Source organism: Colias philodice, chromosome 28 (assembly GCF_061535455.1).
Source record: "Colias philodice isolate Cphi_HAF_F1 chromosome 28, ilColPhil1 Martin Lab GWU primary, whole genome shotgun sequence".
Classification (NCBI taxonomy): domain Eukaryota; kingdom Metazoa; phylum Arthropoda; class Insecta; order Lepidoptera; family Pieridae; genus Colias; species Colias philodice.
The window spans coordinates 2,751,366-2,770,616 of NC_143113.1; the positions used below are offsets into that span (position 1 = coordinate 2,751,366).

Genomic DNA, 19,251 nt, shown 5'->3' on the forward strand with positions numbered 1-19,251 from the left:
ACAGTTAATTGAGTTAATTATTACTGCGAATAAAAAGTCGACTCCTAAGGAGAGGCAATCATATCGACATGATCGTCGTTCATTTAATTATCGCTTTTGGTAAGTTAAAGAAAAGAGCGTGAGTGCCGAGCTTTCGTATCAGAAGTTAAACTTCTTTGGCAAGATTCAAAGATACAAAAAAATATTCGTCTTATTGACGGTATTGCCATGACGCGACCTTCAAATTTTACTCTCAACGCGCCTAAAGAAGCTTCACTTCAAAATCCATATTTTTCAGTCCATTTAGGAGATATTTTATGTGACTCAATGATCTAGATTCTCCGATTATTTAATAGTCCTTTGGATCACACATGACAACCCTTCTTAGCAAAAAAAAATGTGCACGTTTTGATATAAATGTGAAGTAAAAATCGTATTTTTTCGCAAACATTTAAAACAAAATGTACATTGACAAGAACTAAAAAAGAAAAGAAGATTTTGGGCTACCTATAGTTAAATAATGCGTTTTTAATTGATTGCTGGAAGGGATGGCAATGTTTAAAATATAAGTAAACCAATGAGTAATGAAAAATTTTCCTTTATAGCGGTGACAATAAATTGTGTGAACGCGACCAATAGCAATGATGTTGATAAAGAAGTAGTAGTAAGCATAAAAGAGTTGGTTGGTAAGAATATTTCCCACTATCCTGAAATGGAGAGGATTCTTCGTCGGCGTAGACAAACCTTGAAACCGAAACCATATCCAAATTTACACAGACGAAAGAAATTAAGATTATTTAATTGGCGGTTCATGCCGGGCTCGTTTCCTGACTACATGTATCGAGAGAAGTTAACGAAAAAACATAATGGTATTATGGTGAATCCTGATTGGCAAGATCCCCTGGAGTATGTGTTGCTGTCCGGACAAGTATTTGATTTTTAATAAATTACTTTTTGAGGTCTGACGGTTGATTAATTTTAATTTTTAAGTTACTTATCCTTGTGCTTAACGATAAATTATTATACTACGTATACAACTGTAATGAGGGTTGTCTGTGAAGCTCGGATTGCTATATTATTTTGGCGCAGATGTCCATTGTAGTATAGTTCGGTCTAACTAAAATTTACTCAACCGATTTTGAAAAATCATTCACCTGTCAACAACCTAGTTGATTCATATTTCCAAAATTAGTTTTTCTGATTATGGCTTCGAAAATTGCATGTTGATAGAACGCAAAACATTACAAACGTTCTCCAAACATAAGTTAATGTTTATTTATACTAAAAATATCTTAGTTATTGGTATGATTTCGTTTGAGTTTTCGCCTTTCGGTGTGTGTTATCCCACTGAAACGAAAACTTACCGTGAAGCTAGTCTGATAAATGATTTTCTGTTTATAAATTACTAGCTTACCGCCCGCGGCTTCGCCCGCTTTATCTAAAACCTAATAAAATACATATATACTAAAACCTTCCTCTTGAATTACTCTATCTATTAAAAAAAACCGCATCAAAATCCGTTGCGTAGTTTTAAAGATTTAAGCATACAAAGGGACATAGGGACAGAGAAAGTAGCTTTGTTTTATACTATGTAGTGATAAGCTGTGCCCTACGGTTTTATCTGCATAACTCCGCTCCTGTTTGACTGGTATTTGTCTTGGTCTTAGCGTGCCGTATATAGCAAATATACTTCCTCCATAAATGTGCTATCTAAAACTGAAAGAACGTTGCAAAATGGACCTGTAGTTGCTAAAATTAGCGCGTAACTAACAAACCAACTCTTCATATTATTTACTACCTTTATATTTCTCTCCATTATACACGGGTATCACCAGAAGGAAGATACCAGGTCCTTTGGGAGGCTTACGTGGGGACATAGGTCCAACACGCAGAGGTCCTTTAGAGAATTTAATGTGTTGTGGGACACCAGCCGCAGCCTGCCCATGACTGCACATAGAGATACAGCCCTGGGCAGTCTGCGGCCGATGTAGAACTATTGCAGAAACAATGGATAGGAATAAAACTGGGCTATGGATAGGGGTTTTAAATGGACTGGTAGGCCTTTATATTCTAACCTTTATATTATTACTAGCGACCCGCCCCGGCTTCGCACGGGTGCAATGCTGATACTAAATACACTACAGAAAAACTTTTAACGTTGTATATAAAAACATAGCGGCCCGGCCGGCCGGCCGGTACTGCTGCAAACGGTACGTCCCGCAATTTTTAAATCTGTAATATCTTCGAAAATATTCACTTAAATCATACGGTGTAAAGGGCCATATAGATCTATATTAAATGAACAATGTATTCAAGGTATTTAATTGGTTATGGATTAATGCTGTATTGGTTTAAATCGCTTCGAAAATTAGCCATTATTTGACGTAAAAAGTAAATGACAAAAAAAAGTTATTGTGGGTAATCCATAAGAGATAGACATATGCCATCGCGGACTTTTCTGTAGACCTTTTCAATGTGTACAATACTTAGTACATTATTTTGATAAAACTCGTAGGGTTCAGCCTGCGTTTGCAATGTAAGCGGAAAAAATGTAATTATTTACGACATCACATTAGAAACCTCAAAAATAACAGTACTTCTCCACTATTTAATGGATGTTATTATACATATAAACCTTCCTCTTGAATCACTCTATCTATTAAAAAAAACTGCATCAAAATCCGTTGTGTAGTTTCAAAGATTTAAGCGTACAAAGGGACATAGGGACATAGGGAAATAGGGACAGAGAATGCGACTTTGTTTTATACTATGTAGTGATAGTGATAGTGATTATAATTATATAATATAGATAATTGTGGCTTGGCAAGTTTGCCTTCTTTTTTTTATGAACATTACAAGAAGGTACAATAGAAACAGAACTTGCATTCATTGACTCCTAAAACGGTTCTGTTGTTGATAATATATTGTAATTTGTACTACATTTACGCATTTTTATCATATATATGTCACGGCTAAAGGTAGGTGAGAACATAAACTTAAGATTAGCCGGCTAAACTTAGGTTTATTTTCGACGAGGTGTTAATGTTAGTTTGTTCTATCTTTAGCCGGCTAAACTTAAGTGTAACCGCAGGCCCGTGGCTAAAAATGTCGGGGTGGGTAGATTTGGTTAGCGCCGGGCCGGTGGAGGGCTTGAGGGGCCCGCACAGTGCCAGAAAACACTCGCCCTGTTCCTTACATGTATTATAGTAACCAAATCTACCCACCCCGACTCAGGGCAGAAAGCTGGTGGCTAGGTTAGGTTACGTTAGAACTCTTAAGACCCGCACGAGCCGAGCGAGCGCAGCGAGCGTGCTGCGGCAGCAGCCGGCGAAGTGCCAGAAAACACTCGCCCTGTTCCTTACATGTATTATAGTAACCAAATCTACCCACCCCGACATTTTTAGCCACGGGCCTGCGGTTACACTTAAGTTTAGCCGGCTAAAGATAGAACAAACTAACATTAACACCTCGTCGAAAATAAACCTAAGTTTAGCCGGCTAATCTTAAGTTTATGTTCTCACCTACCTTTAGCCGTAACATATATATATAAAGATACTGTAAAGAACGTTTTTGTTTTCTGTGGCGAAAACTTACTGGGAAAATCGCCTGATCTGCACACAAATTATTTTCTGATTATAAATTAGTAGCTCCCGCGGCTGCCGCCACTTTGTTTAAAACAATTATATAAATTGAATTTGGTCTAGAATACTTTTAACTGCTAGAAAGAACCACATCAAAATCCGTTGCGTAGTTTTAAAGATATAGACAGCCGAAGCGATTTTGTTTTATACTATTTAATGATATGTATGGCTCTAAGTGTCTTTCTATTTCTACTCCATACTTTTCTTATTATTTTGCTTAAAGATAAGTTATAAGTTATAATGTGTGGTATAGAGTCTAAAACGATATTCATAAAGATTTCTATATTTTTATCATTTTCGTGGCTTTTTATTTGATCTTGACTGATAAAAGCGCAATGTTGTGGTTGTGTTTAAAAATAACCCAGAAATAAAATAAAATTTAATTTACGATTTAAAAAAATCTTAACGTCATTTAATTGCATTATACAGTTTATAATTAAATGATTGGAGTTAATCAATTATATGAGAGATTAATAAATTAATCAATAAGACTGACGCAATTAAAAATTTGATCACTTCGGAAGCTATGCTTTGCGTGGCCTGGTGTGTTTTGGGTAAGGATAACTTTTCTTACAATATTTTTCCCGTATTGGTTCAATTGGATAAATAATTTTTAACTATAATTTATAACATGCAACTAAGCAATCTTCTCCAATTGTAATTTAAAGCTATTCAGCAGAAATCAGTTTCTTACCATCAGTATTGTGTTTCAGTGATATTAATTCCAAAGTCGCTTCAACAAATAAGCGATAAAGATGAGCAGCGTTCAGTCATTATTGATTCCAATGAAAATGTCGATGCTTCGCGTACAGATAACATTGAAACTATTACACCGTATCCAATTTATCTAGAAGATGATGGTATTCTACATGAAAAAGCGTTTCTTACAGGAAATAAGCACCAAGGTTCCGTAAGAAAAAACAGACCGTACATATATCCAAATTTTTTGAACGCGGGTTATTATAACGATGGTAGGCAGTTGCTACGTCGTAGGCCAAAGAAAAGGGGAAAATATAGGCCTAAACCAACCAAACCCACAAGACCAAGACCCCGGCCCCATCCTGATTTATACGGAGATTACGATGAAGATAGAGAATTACTGAACGCTTTGATAAAACTCAACGGCCAATTTATATTTCGAAGCAGTTAATATTACAGAATATTTGTCCCACAGATTAAACAGATTGAATTAAACATGGCATCCATCTGTCTCGTTAACCAGACCATATTATAAAATATTTGCAAGCAGATGAAAATTTAGCATATTTCGATTGGCTTCCCAGTACCTAGCGGAGTTTACATGTAGATTTTAAATTACATTGTGGTGATTAAATATTATGGGTCAGATGAAATTGTAGATACTTAGAGAGGTCGTACACGGGAAGCTCGAGCAGTTAACGGCTGAGCGACGTACACGGACTGCTCGAGCGGTCGGTCGTCGACTGCTCAAGCTGTCGCTACAAACCGAATAGTTGACGGCTTGAAGCGGTCGCGACGGCACGAGCAGTCCGTGTACGGCAGTTAATGAATGTCTATAGTTCGCCGCGCGGTCGCGGCTTCAAGCCGTTGGGTCTCAACTGCTTGACGCGATTCGTGTACGGCCGCTCAGACATTTTTATGAATTGCCAATTTTGTTTCGTCTTATTCAATATTGTGGTCTGTGTACGTTTAGTCGTTTCTGTCATATTCATATTTTCGCCAATTTTGTTCTTTATTGTTTTTAGTTTCTGATACTTTGTTCAAAAATTACGGAATTAAATTTTAATTATAATTAATCAATGTTTCAATCAAATGTTTTATTGTAAGCTTCTTATTTGGAATGTTGTCTCGTAAATTGAATATAGTATTTACAACCAGTGTATTCTTATTTTATTATCTGTTTTCTTTAACGAAGTAATTACTCAAATCAATGAATAAACGTTATTGATTCTTTGTTTAATACAGTCTGTCTCAAAACTTTGATATTGTCCAGTAATATCATGACTTGATAGGGTTAAAGATAGTAAATTTTTTTTGTCTTAGGAAAATTTTGTTTAGCAGTTACTTTGTTTTATTCATGTAAATATTTTTATTAAGGAAGAATTTATATAATTCATTTCTTCAATGAAGTTAAGTAGCTTTTCTGCACAAGTGGTTTTATATCCCGTGTTGAATGGCTTCAGCGAAAGTAAAAATATCATAAACCACACCGTTTAATTAAATATTTAAGAAATACTGCAATTTGTACAATATTCCGGGAAATAACTATTGTAATAAGAATCATACTTGAAATATGGATACTGTATATACAGGGTGTCCCACTGTTGGTATACTAAGCTCAAAGGATATATAGTTTTGCATACGCTGAGTACGTAAAAAATACTTATAAAATTCCAGACGCATTTTTATCATGTAGATGAATTCTTAAAACTCAATGTGTACACCCATGACAAGCAACCCGCCCAACTTTGCCAACAGGACGTGAGCTATCGTTTAAGATTATGTTTTCATAGACAAAATGCTCACATTAGAGAAGCGGTATATTCCGGCTGCGCGAAGCTAGAGAAGAAAACATGGATAAATTTAGCAAACAATTTTTGACGCAATATTATTCATTTAAGTATTTTTTACGTGATCAGGTTATGCAAAACTACAAGTCCCTTCGTGCTTAGTATACCAATAGTGGGACACCCTGTATAGTTGCTACAAGAAACAATATTACGTTTTTTGTATAAAATATATGAGAGTAGTTGTACAATTGTTCAAGTTGAACCTAATTTTAACCATGATATAGCATTAAAGTTACAAATCCTAAAAACGTTAATTCGTGTTTATGTTGTCTGTACCTAAAGGAACAAAATAATTGAGCAGTGAGCTCTTATTTGCCTCATTACGTTGATTGACGGCATCATTATACTATTAGTGAAATGTTTATAATTCAATTAAGTGAATAAAGTACTGAAATAAACATCCTCTCATTGAAAACAAAATATCATAAAGTTTGGAAAATCCAAAAGTGCACGACTCATAATGCTCATTTAATTATGAAATATAAAAAAAAAACTTATTATAGTTTTCGTTTTATATGTTATTAATTGCAATTAAACGACACTGAATTAATTAATCATTCGCATTCAGTGACCTACAATCGTCGATTAGAATATTTAAAAAAAAAAATTAACTCAAATGATGGATTTTTTCACAAGTTATAGTGTTTTCAGGTTTCACACATGACGGACAGGAAAATTTTTTGACCTATTTCGGTGTTTTTTTTCAATTCTATTGAAGTTAATCAATTTTTAAAAAGTATGGGATTAATCTCCATTAAATTATCTCGACAATTATAGTATGCAAAATATCTTGATTCCGTGAACTAACAAGGCTATAATAATAAGAATAGCTGCAAAAATGAGGCGAAAAAAATTTTTCGATCGTAAAGCACTCTCTGATGCTTCGCATCATGAGTCGTGCAATAGGAAAAAATAGGAAATTCTATTATCTTTATATATAAAATTCTCGTGTCACAATGTTAGTCTGCATACTCCTCCGAAACGGGTGGACCGATTCTCATGAAATTTTCTGTGCATATCGGGTAAGTCTGAGAATCGGCCAACATCTATTTTTCATATGTACCACGGGCGAAGCCGGGGCGGACCGCTAGTATCATTATATTATGACCGATCATTATCACAATAGTAAATTTTAAATAATTTCACATATATGCAACTATTTTATCTGATATCTATTTATTTTCCAATTAATTTTAAATTTCATTCAATTGTAAAAAAAATTAACGTCATCTGGTTGAATTTTACAGTTTATAATTAAAAGATTACAGTTAATCGAGTAAATTAATCAATTAGATTGACGCAATTCAAACATTTATCACATTGGAGCTATGCTTTCGTTGGGTTGGTGTGTGTTGGGTAAGGGGATTTTAGTTTTTTATTTTCCCAGTATAGCGTATTATCATATGACAATTCGAAAAGTATTTTTTATTATGTTTGTTTCCTTTCATCAAACCTAAGCACAACTTGGTTTAATTGTAATATAAAGCGATGCAGCAGAAACCAGTTTCTTACTCTCAGTATTATGTTTTCAGTGATTTTAATTCCGAAGTCGCTTCAACAAATAAGCGATGAAGATGATCAGCGTTCACTCATTATTGATTCCAATGATAATGTTGATATTTCGAGTATAGATAACATTCAACCAGTTACACCGTATCCCATTTATCTAGTAAATGATGGTATGCTACACGAAAAAGCGTTACTTAGAGGAAATAAGCACCACAGACCCGCGCCTGTCAAACGATACAGACCAGACGATGACTATACAACTTTCTATGAGGCACTTTATTACGATGACAAGCAGTCCCCAAATCGTAAGCTTAAGAAAAGAAGGCGAAAACCACCGAGGCCCTCTGGAAGACCCAAACCCACTACAAGACGAACCAGGCGTACTACAAGACGACCAAAAACCACTACAGAAGAATCTCGTAAAACTTATGAAATGAATAATAGTATTGATGCTGGTGTTACTATAGTAATTGAAAAAAACAAGGATGATGTTGATAATGATAATGATGTTGACAAAGATGGAGAATTACTGATGGCTTTGTTACAGCAAAACGGGGAGTTTATATTTTAAATCAAATAGTATGTACATCATGATGTAGATTAAACTAAACATGACATGCAAGTCGAAAATTTTGAACACTACAATTACTGCGTAAGTTACTATTTGAAATTGCAATGTAATGAAAAGTTCTGTTTAACATATTAATATAAAATTACAACCAATGTAAACGTATTTCATTATCTTTATTGAAATAATTACTTTTGATCAAAGTACAACATATAAAGTACCTATAACTGAGTAGGTTTTATATTGAGTACTTACAAGCAGTTTTCATAATGTGTAACGAATTTCTTAAGTGTAGGCGAAATCATGAACCAAACAATTTATTTACCGAATAAGCAATAAGAAATTACCAGTGTGTCAAATATTCTGGGAAATTAATATAGTTCAAATAATAATATGAGGACAAACTTGAAAAATATACATCCAATTTAATAATTTAGATAACACAGTTGCTATAAATGGTCATCTCTCAAAACTAGTGAGAAGCAAAGATAAAATAATGAAATGAAATGATTTTGAAAAGATTTTATAATAACTTGAGTGAACATCAGAATCAAATGACTTTCAATCATTTGTATATCCTGAAAAGTAAAATATAAATAGAAAATAGGAATATAATAAGAAAAGGAGAAGGAAATTCTGCAATTCTATAATTTAAAAATAATCAAGCCAATCATTAGTAGGTGTCATTTTTACATTATATGTAATCATGTGCCTATAATGTTTACTTATTGATAGCAACCCAAAAAGTAATGCCAGAAACTGTGGTCATTCTACCAAGTAACTAACGTACCCCAAAAATACAGTTTATGCTGTTAAGAAGCTTATTAATTCTTTGGATGAATTAAAGCCTCGTTTACAATTAGAACCCCAATTTAATATAGTAATCACATAACACGTGAAAAATAAATTTGCCACAATAATTTTACATGTGTACTTGATAGTAGTGTGTTTGATATTGGAAAGACGTGTAACAGAATTCATAATACCATTGAAGATTAGGCCGTTATGTATCGCCTTCTCATTTACGGTATTTTTAGTTTTTTTTCCTTGCAATATTATTTTAACTCCTTCAGTTGTGTAGTGTGAATTAGGGTATAAAAAAGGGCAAAATATCGTTCAATAAGTTCTGATAATATTATACTTAGATAAGTAAATTAATTAAAAATAAAAATCCTTAAGTCCTGTAAATCATTTTCATGGTCTTGTTGTGATGACATAATAGGTATTTAACAGAAGTTTCTTTATCAGTGTTGGGTAAAAATTACAACTTTTTTTGTTTTAATTTCTTTTAAAATAATTGTTTCAGTGATTCTCATAGCATATTCAGAACAGAGACATGTACGAACTGACGATTCACTTGAAATTCAAAACAATGACGAAGATAATATAAATGTGGATATAACACCAGTGAATGACGAAGAAAGAGTGCTAGTTCAACCACTGGCTGTTAAGTTGAGAGAAAAGTTTACAAATCTATATGCAATTGAGAAAGAAACTCTTACAAAGAAGAAAGATAATACAAAGAAGAAAGATAATACAAAGAAGAAAGATAATACAAAGAAGAAAGATAATACAAAGAAGGAAGATAATACAAAGAAACAAGCGCCGAAGAAAAAGGAACAAGTAAAAAAACCAAAAGATGATAAAAATAAAAAGAAATCAAAGGTGATTGAACCTAAACAAGGATCTAATAGAATAAAAGTAACAATAGATGGGAATGTTATTAATATTAAATCAGGGATGAAAATGGACACACCACGTGTTGTGATTGATTATGATGATGATAGTAGTGAAGAAAAAGATAGTAATTCGAAGCCAATGTGTAAAGTTTGTGGCTTTATTCCGGGCGTGAAATGGCCACCTTTCAACCCACCTTCATGGCCTTTTCTATAATTTTTTAACAGGATTTTGACACTGGAAATTTTATCTTTGCTCTTTGATTGTTTTAAGTAATTTTTTTTCTATGGAACGATTAAATTTTAGTTTCTATTGATGTGGAATTTTACTGCTTTATTGACGTGTTTAATTTTTTTATCTATTCATTTGATAACGTTAATCAAAGGGGTTTGAAACTTTTTGTATGGACGCTGGCATATCGACCCGCCGCCATTTTGATTTTTTTTCAAAATCGCGGCGCACGATTAAAGTGGTATGTATGGATAGAGGACACATAGACGAACAAAAAATGTCTCATAACATAGTACCCTAAAGCGTCACATTACCGAGATATTTGGAGGTAAATATTCACTTATGAGTACAACGACAAACACTAAAAATAGACTTATTACGTGTCTATATGCATAATATTATCTCCAAATAATCACTCCTAGGTAGATTATTATTATTACAGGAAGAAAGTAGGTATTCATTACATTACTTACATTTTTATGTAATGTATGTATGTTTTTATGTAATGAATCTACCTACTTTCTTCCAATAAACTGTTAATAATAATAATCTACCTAGGAGTGATTATTTGGAGATAATATTATGCATATAGACACGTAATAAGTCTATTTTTAGTGTTTGTCGTACTCATAAGTGAATATTTACCTCCAAATATCTCGGTAATGTGACGCTTTAGGGTACTATGTTATTAGACATTTTTTGTTTGTCTATGTATCCTCTATCCATACATACCACTTTAATCGTGCGCCGCGATTTTGAAAAAAAATCAAAATGGCGGCGGGTTTGATATGCCAGAAAGTTTCAATGCCCTTATGCACATGTTTATGTTATATTTCATTTCAAATTCAATAAATTCTGCTATACAGTTTTTTTTAAGATTATGTATATTGTTTCAAATTGGAAATTTGAATATTTCAAATGTTTTTCTCTTTATAAACATCTATTACAATTCTATGTATTAAAGTTATCGTGAATATAAAGAAGCTAATGTATGGAAATAATTGATTAGAAAGATTAACGATTTAATGAAGCCGATAATTTTGCAAAACCCAACGCGTGTGTGTGCTTAATCAATTTTGACTCATTTGCCAGTTAATTTAACATGCGTGTGAACTAATTGGCAGGGCCTGTAGTTTGCACTTTGTTCAGGATACCGTGAAAATTTGAGGTGACATTATTATTCAAGATATTTGTGCTGGAGTGACAGTCATGTTTTTGTTTCTCTTCCAAATAATCCAAAATTATTTGAATTAAAAATAGCCATGAGCACTTTTTGATAGGCAAGTTATCATAGGCATATTTTTGTTCATAAATTGTAATCGATAAAAATACGTCTCACCTGGTTATCAGATGAATGAAGGGCGATCTTAATTCGGATCTTAGACTTATAGAAATACTAGCGACCCGCCCCGGCTTCGCACGGGTGCAATGCTGATACTAAATACACTACAGAAAAACTTTTAACGTTGTATATAAAAACATAGCGGCCCGGCCTGCCGGTACCGCCGCAAACGGTACGCCCCGCAATTTTTAAATCTGTAATATCTTCGAAAATATTCACTTAAATCATACGGTGTAAAGGGCCATATAGATCTATATTAAATGAACAATGTATTCAAGGTATTTAATTGGTTAAGGATTAATGCTGTATTGGTTAAAATCGCTTCGAAAATTAGCCATTATTTGTCGTAAAAAGTAAATGACAAAAAAAGTTATTGAGGGTTATCCATAAGAGATAGACATATGCCATCGCGGACTTTTCTGTAGACCTTTTCAATGTGTACAATACTTAGTACATTATTTTGATAAAACTCGTAGGGTTCAGCCTGCGTTTGCAATGTAAGCGGAAGAAATGTAATTATTTACGACATCACATTAGAAACCTCAAAAATAACAGTACTTCTCCACTATTTAATGGATGTTATTATACATATAAACCTTCCTCTTGAATCACTCTATCTATTAAAGAAAACCGCATCAAAATCCGTTGCGTAGTTTCAAAGATCTAAGCGTACAAAGGGACATAGGGACATAGGGACATAGGGAAATAGGGACAGAGAATGCGACTTTGTTTTATACTATGTAGTGATGTACTTGCTTTCCACCCGCGGCATCGCCCGCGCAGTCCAAGAAAAACCCGCATAGTTCCCGTTCCCGTGGGATTTCCGGGATAAAACCTATCCTATGTCCTTTCTCGGGTATCAAAATATCTCTATACCAAATTTCATGCAAATTGGTTCTGTGGTTAAGGCGTGATTGAGTATAGCATTTATAATGTTAGTATGGATTCGTAAGCTGATCATTTTTAAGATGCTTTTGCTTCAGAGTTATGTTTGTTGGAAACATACAAATTTAGACTCGATTTGAACCAACTTTAAATGAACAAATTTAATTTAGACTTTGTACACTTATCAAGGATCGGTGACAATACAATAATTTCATGAATTTATTGTATTAACTTTTTTAGTACTGTAAATAAATAAATAAATAAATAAATATTATAGGACATTATTACACAAATCGACCTAGTCCCACAGTAGATAAGCTCAATTAAGGCTTGTGTTGTGGGTACTAGGCGACGATAAATATAATATTTAATAAATACATATATATAGATAATAACACCCAGACCCAAGAACAAATAATTGAGTTCATCACACAAATATTTGCCCTGACCGGGGATCGAACCCGGGACCGTCGGCTCAGTAGGTAGTTACTTTACCACTGCGCCAACCGCGTCGTCAAATTATTATATATAATGTATGCATTTGAGATTTAGCTTAGACACAATATTTTTGTTTTGAGGTACTTAATCTGCATTTCCTATACGGTTTATCTTGCAATGCAATATTGTAAAATAAAATATACTGTAGGTATTTATTTTAAAGAAAGTAGGATAACCTTGAAGATTGAAAAGCGTGTGAGTTATTAAAAACTAAGTGAATGAAATTAGAGGTTTAATCTCCTTAAAATGTCGTTGCAGTATAATTTTATTTAAATACCGAAAGAATTTTTCAAATCGGACCAGTAGTTCCCGAGATTAGCGCGTTCAAACAAACAAACAAAATCTTCAGCTTTATAATATTAGTATAGATTTATGTATGAATGAATTCTTTCCCATGGTGTGTTTGTCACACAGTAAAAATATTTTTAGGGGCTTTATTGTGTTTTGTACTTATGGCATGTAGTAACATTTAACATGCATAAGTATTATATGTCATGTTAGCGCGATGTGATTGAAAAAAGCAAGAAGGAAATATTTATTAAGTAACATGCACAATGCACATAATCGACTGCAATTCTTCAGTCATGATGCAGTAATTTCCAGCCATGTTTTCAATAAATCTCGAAGCACTCAATTTATTGTTCCTCATAAATATGTGATTTTAAACTAAGTTGCATGAATAACTTAACTATTAAATTATTATATCAACTTTATATTAAGTTTCATTGAATTAAGTATTTGCTGCGTTGTGTATAAATATTTATATCAGACTTGTCAACAAATCGCAAACTTAGTTTGAGATTTAATAAAATGCTTCATATAAAAACCAATTCTACTTTATTTATGGAAAGGTTCACAAGAAAAACATCAAACTTTTTATAAATTGTGTGTTTATTTACACTTTGGCAGTGATGGCATTAGATTTACTTATTTACAAAGAGAGTTACGTATTTATTGAGACCTTTGTTTTGTTCGTTGAGCAAATCATTTTTCCGTGTAATTTGAGACCGACCGTTGGAAACGTCCTTAAAGCTGTTACATGTGCCGATAACGCGTGATGACTTGATGTACGGCGTTACCAGCGTCGAGGTGGTGGTTTACCAGTGACGGAGACCGAGACCGTAGGCACCGTACGCGCCGTAGGCGGCGTAGGGGGAAGCTAAGTAGGGAGCAGCGACACCGGGGTAGGCGAGAGGGGCAGCAGCTACGATGGGGGCAGCGGCGTGAGCGGCACGGACAGCGGCAGCGGCTCCATCGATAGCGGCAGCTTGAGACTGAGCGGCGGCGACGTAGTTCTGGGAAGCGGCAACACTGCCCCAGTAGGCGTTCTCGTGGAGGTTGCGGTTGGTCTCAGCGACTTGACGGACTGCCTCAGTGTTGTGTTGGATCACGGCTTCAGCGGCACGCGCTTGGCCTTCACCGATAGCGCGTACGGTGTCCCGCGCGGCGACGGTGGCGTCGATGGCGGCGGCCTGGACGTCACCGGCGTTCGCGCCGTACACGTATGGGGCTAAGATGGCGCTAGCCGAAGCATAGCCGAGGAGGGCGACGAAAGCAAACTGAAAGAGGAAATTATAATGTTATAATATGTGCAAAGAATTTAAAATACGTTGGCTGAAGGATACGCTGGCTCAATGTTCAATGTTATGTCGCTACTTAGGAAATATGTCAAATAGGATTAGTGTTTATGCAGTAAGGTATATGATAAGGTGACAGATTGTTATACAATAAAGCGATAAAAAATGAACAGGAATCTTGTTTTGAAAGGATATAAATGTAAATCGAAACGGCAAGGAAAAATCCAAATAGTACAAACGCGGATGTGAACAATGGTAGCTAGCTGTACGCACAAAAAAGTTGTCACCGAGGAATGTACGTGGTCGTCAATAATGTAATTAATATAACAATATGTCGTCCTTGAATCTGACCTTGCCTGTTACAGCGTAATTACAAAATCAGAATGGAATGGTACACTTCCTTTTGGGGCGCGCAAATTGATTTGCATAGCAATAACTAATAACAGAGATATTTAAGGATCGAATAATGGCGCCTTGTTTGTGGGTGTCTAGAGAATTTTGTGTGGAACAAACTGCTTAATCATTGATTACAAATCTATAGAGTACGTTTTGCGATTGAATAGAGACTAATCTAAAGCTCGAGACTAATAAATACTTCGAGCTGTGAAGGTATGCGATATGGCTTATTCAATTCTTGTCCTACGATAAGACATGTTAAAATTGAACGCGGTGCTATAATTAATAATTCCAACAACAGCTTGCGTAATATTGCAAATACAAGCAGACAATCATAACAGTATAATAAATTCGCATGACCAATTCGTTATTATAAAATAAACAGTATTCGATGCGTATGAAGGGCGTTGTATTGCGTGAATAGAAAATTTTATATATAATTATATGAATGCAGTAATGCACATACCAGATAGTGTAACTGATTTAAAATTTAAAACAGATAATTATTGAGTAAACGCAGTTTTGGCAAGGACGTCAGTAAAGGAAAATGTTGCCCAATGATCTGGTAAATAGTTATTGTTTCAAGTGAAACTTGGCTAGGTTTTCGACACTGATATGAATCATATGATCATATATTTAGCACGCATAGCGACCTTGACTTGAACGTACGCGTAACGAATGACCAATGTATCTTGGCCTTTGGTACTGTTATAGTTATTGCATACAGTTATGTGTTTACGAAATTGATGGGTTTTGGTGGTTTTGAGAATGTGGCTTACCACGGTTATAAGCACGGAAGGTTAAGTGTGAAAAGTGTTTATAAGTTCATGAAATTGCTGATCGGATTGAAGTGAAGTTTTGGTATAGAGATTATGATCTGGATAATAATTAGGTATGCATTTGAGATTTAGCTTAGACACGATATTTTTGTTTTGAGGTACTTAATCTGCATTTCCTATACGGTTTATCTTGCAATGCAAAATTAATTCCAAAATTATATGAAGCTTGGTTAATTTTTTAAACAACAGTAGGAACATAATTTGATTTTTAGTTCTTAGGTGTAAAGGGAACGGTACCTAATAAAGCTTTTCTCGTAACTGTTTGTTACTAATATTGGATGTGTTTTTATAGGAAATCTAATTGAATAAATATTATGACTGTTTCTGAGTTGGGTTTTATAATAATTGAAGGATACAATTAACATATTTCTTATTAGTAGAAATGAGATCAACAATGTCACCACGCTATAAAAGTATTTATCGTTTATTAATAATTAGATTTACATTATTAATATAATATTTCGCAAATATGGCTGTTTTAATAACGGTTATTTATAGACTTACATACTTAAAAGGAGATGCTTGATATGTTATGATACAGTAAGTAATCAATTTATTGCCTTATAAGAAGATAATAATCACTGAACGATATAATTTATTGATTTAATTTGATTTTCTATACATTTTCAGTTGTTATTAATTGACACAATTGCAAAATATGCAATAATTACCGAACTACTAACAATAATTAATGAATTGATAAAATGTGTAAGAGAAATGATCACGTTATTGCGGGATATTTTTTTTAATTTTGACAAAATCTTAAATAAACGCGCGAAATATACTTTAATTAGATATACAGTTGATACAAAAACTATATTGGGTTAGGTCATGTATTCAACAAATTGTATTTATTCTATATACGATTTTTACAGCGTACATAAATAACTTGATCGCTCATAATTCTTATAGCCTTGTTATATGAATTGATTTTATGTGATTGATGGTAGATTTCAATCGACGTGGTATGAAATTAAATGTCTTATTAGTACTTATATGGTTACTATGCCTAGGTCTTGAGTTTTTTGTTATTGGGAAGAATTATCAGTATATTTTATGCTGGGTCTTTTGGTGTAAGGTACCTAAGGGTGTTGTTGTAAGGACAAATATATTTTGAATTACTGTTGATTTGCATAGTTTTGTATAATGAAATATTTGGAGAAGTTAAGTTTTCACTTGAACGTGTGCGAAACGTCAGAAAATAATAGTTATGTTTTGTTATTTATTTGATTATTATTAAAGAATAGACAGTCAATATTTGAAAAGGAGTCGACGTTTAGAACAAGATGATTTGCACTTTTTTTTTAATTTTACCAACGTGTCTATTGCTTTGAGATTTAGATATACCAGAGGTCATTTTGAGAATAAGAAATAGGAGCGTATGAAGAAAGACGATGGCTAATATATGCAAGTTAAAACAATATACTTTAACTATGAATAATTTAGTTCTGTGACAAAGCTTGTTAATTTATCTAATTTGAGACGGTTTAGATGCTAAAATATATTATGAATTTAAAACATTAAAGCAAATTGGACTAAATTAGATTGTAATATATAAAAGCAATTAATAATTAATAAGTGACAGCCCTTATTTATTGTGTTCTTTGACAAGAAAAATGTTTCGCGCCCTTTTCAACTGTCAACGTCAAAGCCACAGATAAATAAAGGTTGTGATGGATGGTGCCTCACCAGAAATCTCATCGTGCACTTCTTGTAGACTGCTCGAGAGCTACTGAATACTGTTTCGCAGCACACCAGCTCTTTTATATGGTTGACGAGCCGGGTGCGAGTACATGAAAGTTCTGGCGTTATCATTGATGCGGCGTAGAACGGCGCGTATGCGTGATAACGTTTGCGCGCGCTTTTGTTTTTTTCTTTTTCGGATTTTGAAAATGGAATGCTGGGTTTGTTTTTAATTTGGGGATGTTTTCTTTTTAATTTGGAGATGATTTCTTTTTAATTTGAATGTTAGGCGGGAATGAGGTTTGATAAATCATAAGTTGTGTAGGTTTTAAGGTTGTGATGATATGTTGGTGGAAAGTTATGTTTTTCGATGCATAATTTATTAAATTTGGCTTTGATAGTATAAATTTAATTTAGTTAAAATAATTAACTTAATAAGGAAATGTTATTGAATCGTAAGTACTAATGTACACGCAACCGTTATAATATGTTACAAAAATTGAAGGTTATTTGTAAGAAGTTGTTTGTTATTTTATGGTGACATTAAATTATTGAAGTTTTTTAAAAATTGATTGCTCTACTAACTACTTAGGTAATATAAAAGTCGCAGATTTGTTCCTCCTCGAGAATTAAACCTATACCTACGCTATTTTCTACACGTAATAGAAGATTTTCGGGTCATTTTATAACATAAATTTATTTGATTTTTTACGCCTATTTATAGAAAAATAACTTAATCGTTAACTAGCTATCATCGCGCGGTTTCGCTCGCTTTGTATAAAACTTAACAAATTATATAGTAAAAACGGAAGGTTTAGGAACTGTTATTGAATCGTAATTCGTTAATCGTAATAACATTTCCTTAAGGAATTAAGAACTCAAATTCAAATCATTTATTGCATACAAAGACATACAGAACCACTCTATCTATTAAAAATAATCCTTATTACAATCCGTTGTGTAGTTTTAAAGATTTAAGCATACATAGGTACGGCAATACAGCGAAAGCGACTTTGTAGTACACAGTTTTTATACTATGTAGTACACCTAACACAAAGCATCTAGAATTTCATTAAAGCATTTGCATAAATGATAATAATTTCATCCGACATGTCTAAAAGTTGTTAACTCTACACGATGATTTAAGGCTGATCCATTGGGCGGAGCAGGAAGCTGGTACTAAAAGAACAATCACAATATGTGACATTTGTGGTGATGGGGAGATAAAGTGATGGAAGGACGAATGGTCGTTGAGACGAATGTATAGGCATAATGAAAGGTTTAAAATGTTGTAGACGCGGCGTATTCAATCCTATCCTACTAATATAATAAATGCGAAAGTTTGTGAGGATGGATGTGTATGTGTATGTTTTTAACACTTTCACTCAAATAATATGTACCTACTGAACCGATTACGATGGAATTTAGCACACATATAGAGGGTAACTCGGATTAACACATAGAAAATGCGGGCGAAGCCGCGGGCGGAAAGCTAATTGCTAATTGGTTAAGAGGATTAAAATAGCTCGTTTAGGAGGATAAAAAAAGCTCGCTTAAGAGGATCAAAAAAGCTCGCTTAAGGGGATTAAAAAAGCTCGCTTAAGAGGATTAAAAAAGCTCGCTTAGGAGGATTAAAAAAAGCTCGTTTAGGAGGATTAAAAAGATCGCTTAGGAGGATTTAAAAGCTCGCTTAGGAAGATTAAAAAAGCTCGCTTAGGAGGATTAAAAATCTCGCTTAAGAGGATGTAAAAAAAGCTCGCTTAAGAGGATTAAAAAAGCTCGCTTAAGAGGATTAAAAAAGCTCGCTTAAGGGGATAAAAAGCTCGCTTAAGAGGATTGAAAAAAGCTCGCTTAGGAGGATTAAAAAAGCTCGCTTA

The 19,251-nt window shown here is 33.8% G+C and overlaps 5 protein-coding genes across 6 annotated transcripts in view; 4 read left to right on the top strand and 1 right to left on the bottom strand.

The window, feature by feature from the left end:
* Positions 1-19,251, top strand: part of Rbcn-3B (WD repeat-containing protein Rbcn-3B) — a 128,084-nt gene that overhangs the window by 30,426 nt on the left and 78,407 nt on the right. The gene's annotated exons all lie outside the window — the stretch shown is intronic.
* LOC149476240 (uncharacterized) lies at positions 4,094-5,521 on the top strand. The gene is made up of 2 exons (XM_089712371.1): positions 4,094-4,174; positions 4,334-5,521. The coding sequence occupies exons 1-2, from the start codon at positions 4,147-4,149 to the stop codon at positions 4,768-4,770; spliced, it is 465 nt and encodes a 154-aa protein (XP_089568497.1). The 5' UTR covers positions 4,094-4,146; the 3' UTR covers positions 4,771-5,521.
* Positions 7,453-8,389, top strand: LOC149476241 (uncharacterized). The gene has a single exon (XM_089712355.1). It carries the CDS (start codon positions 7,692-7,694, stop codon positions 8,247-8,249), a length of 558 nt encoding a protein of 185 aa, XP_089568481.1. The 5' UTR covers positions 7,453-7,691; the 3' UTR covers positions 8,250-8,389.
* LOC149476242 (uncharacterized) lies at positions 9,477-10,228 on the top strand (the record flags this gene model as incomplete). Its single annotated transcript, XM_089712396.1, has 1 exon — positions 9,477-10,228. A coding segment is annotated over one exon (663 nt), but the record flags the coding sequence as incomplete, so codon positions are not given.
* Positions 13,700-17,459, bottom strand: LOC149476243 (uncharacterized). Its single transcript, XM_089712370.1, has 2 exons — positions 17,381-17,459; positions 13,700-14,438 (listed from the first exon to the last, which is right to left on the bottom strand). The coding sequence occupies exons 1-2, from the start codon at positions 17,390-17,392 to the stop codon at positions 13,977-13,979; spliced, it is 474 nt and encodes a 157-aa protein (XP_089568496.1). The 5' UTR covers positions 17,393-17,459; the 3' UTR covers positions 13,700-13,976.

What these genes read in the sequence shown, in the direction of transcription:
- LOC149476241 (XM_089712355.1), top strand. Translation starts at nt 7,692, where the DNA reads ATGTTTTCAGTGATTTTAATTCCGAAGTCGCTTCAACAAATAAGCGAT.
- LOC149476240 (XM_089712371.1), top strand. Translation starts at nt 4,147, where the DNA reads ATGCTTTGCGTGGCCTGGTGTGTTTTGG. An exon ending in CGTGGCCTGGTGTGTTTTGG is followed by an intron (nt 4,175 to 4,333) that starts GTAAGGATAACT and finishes ATTGTGTTTCAG; the next exon opens with TGATATTAATTCCAAAGTCG.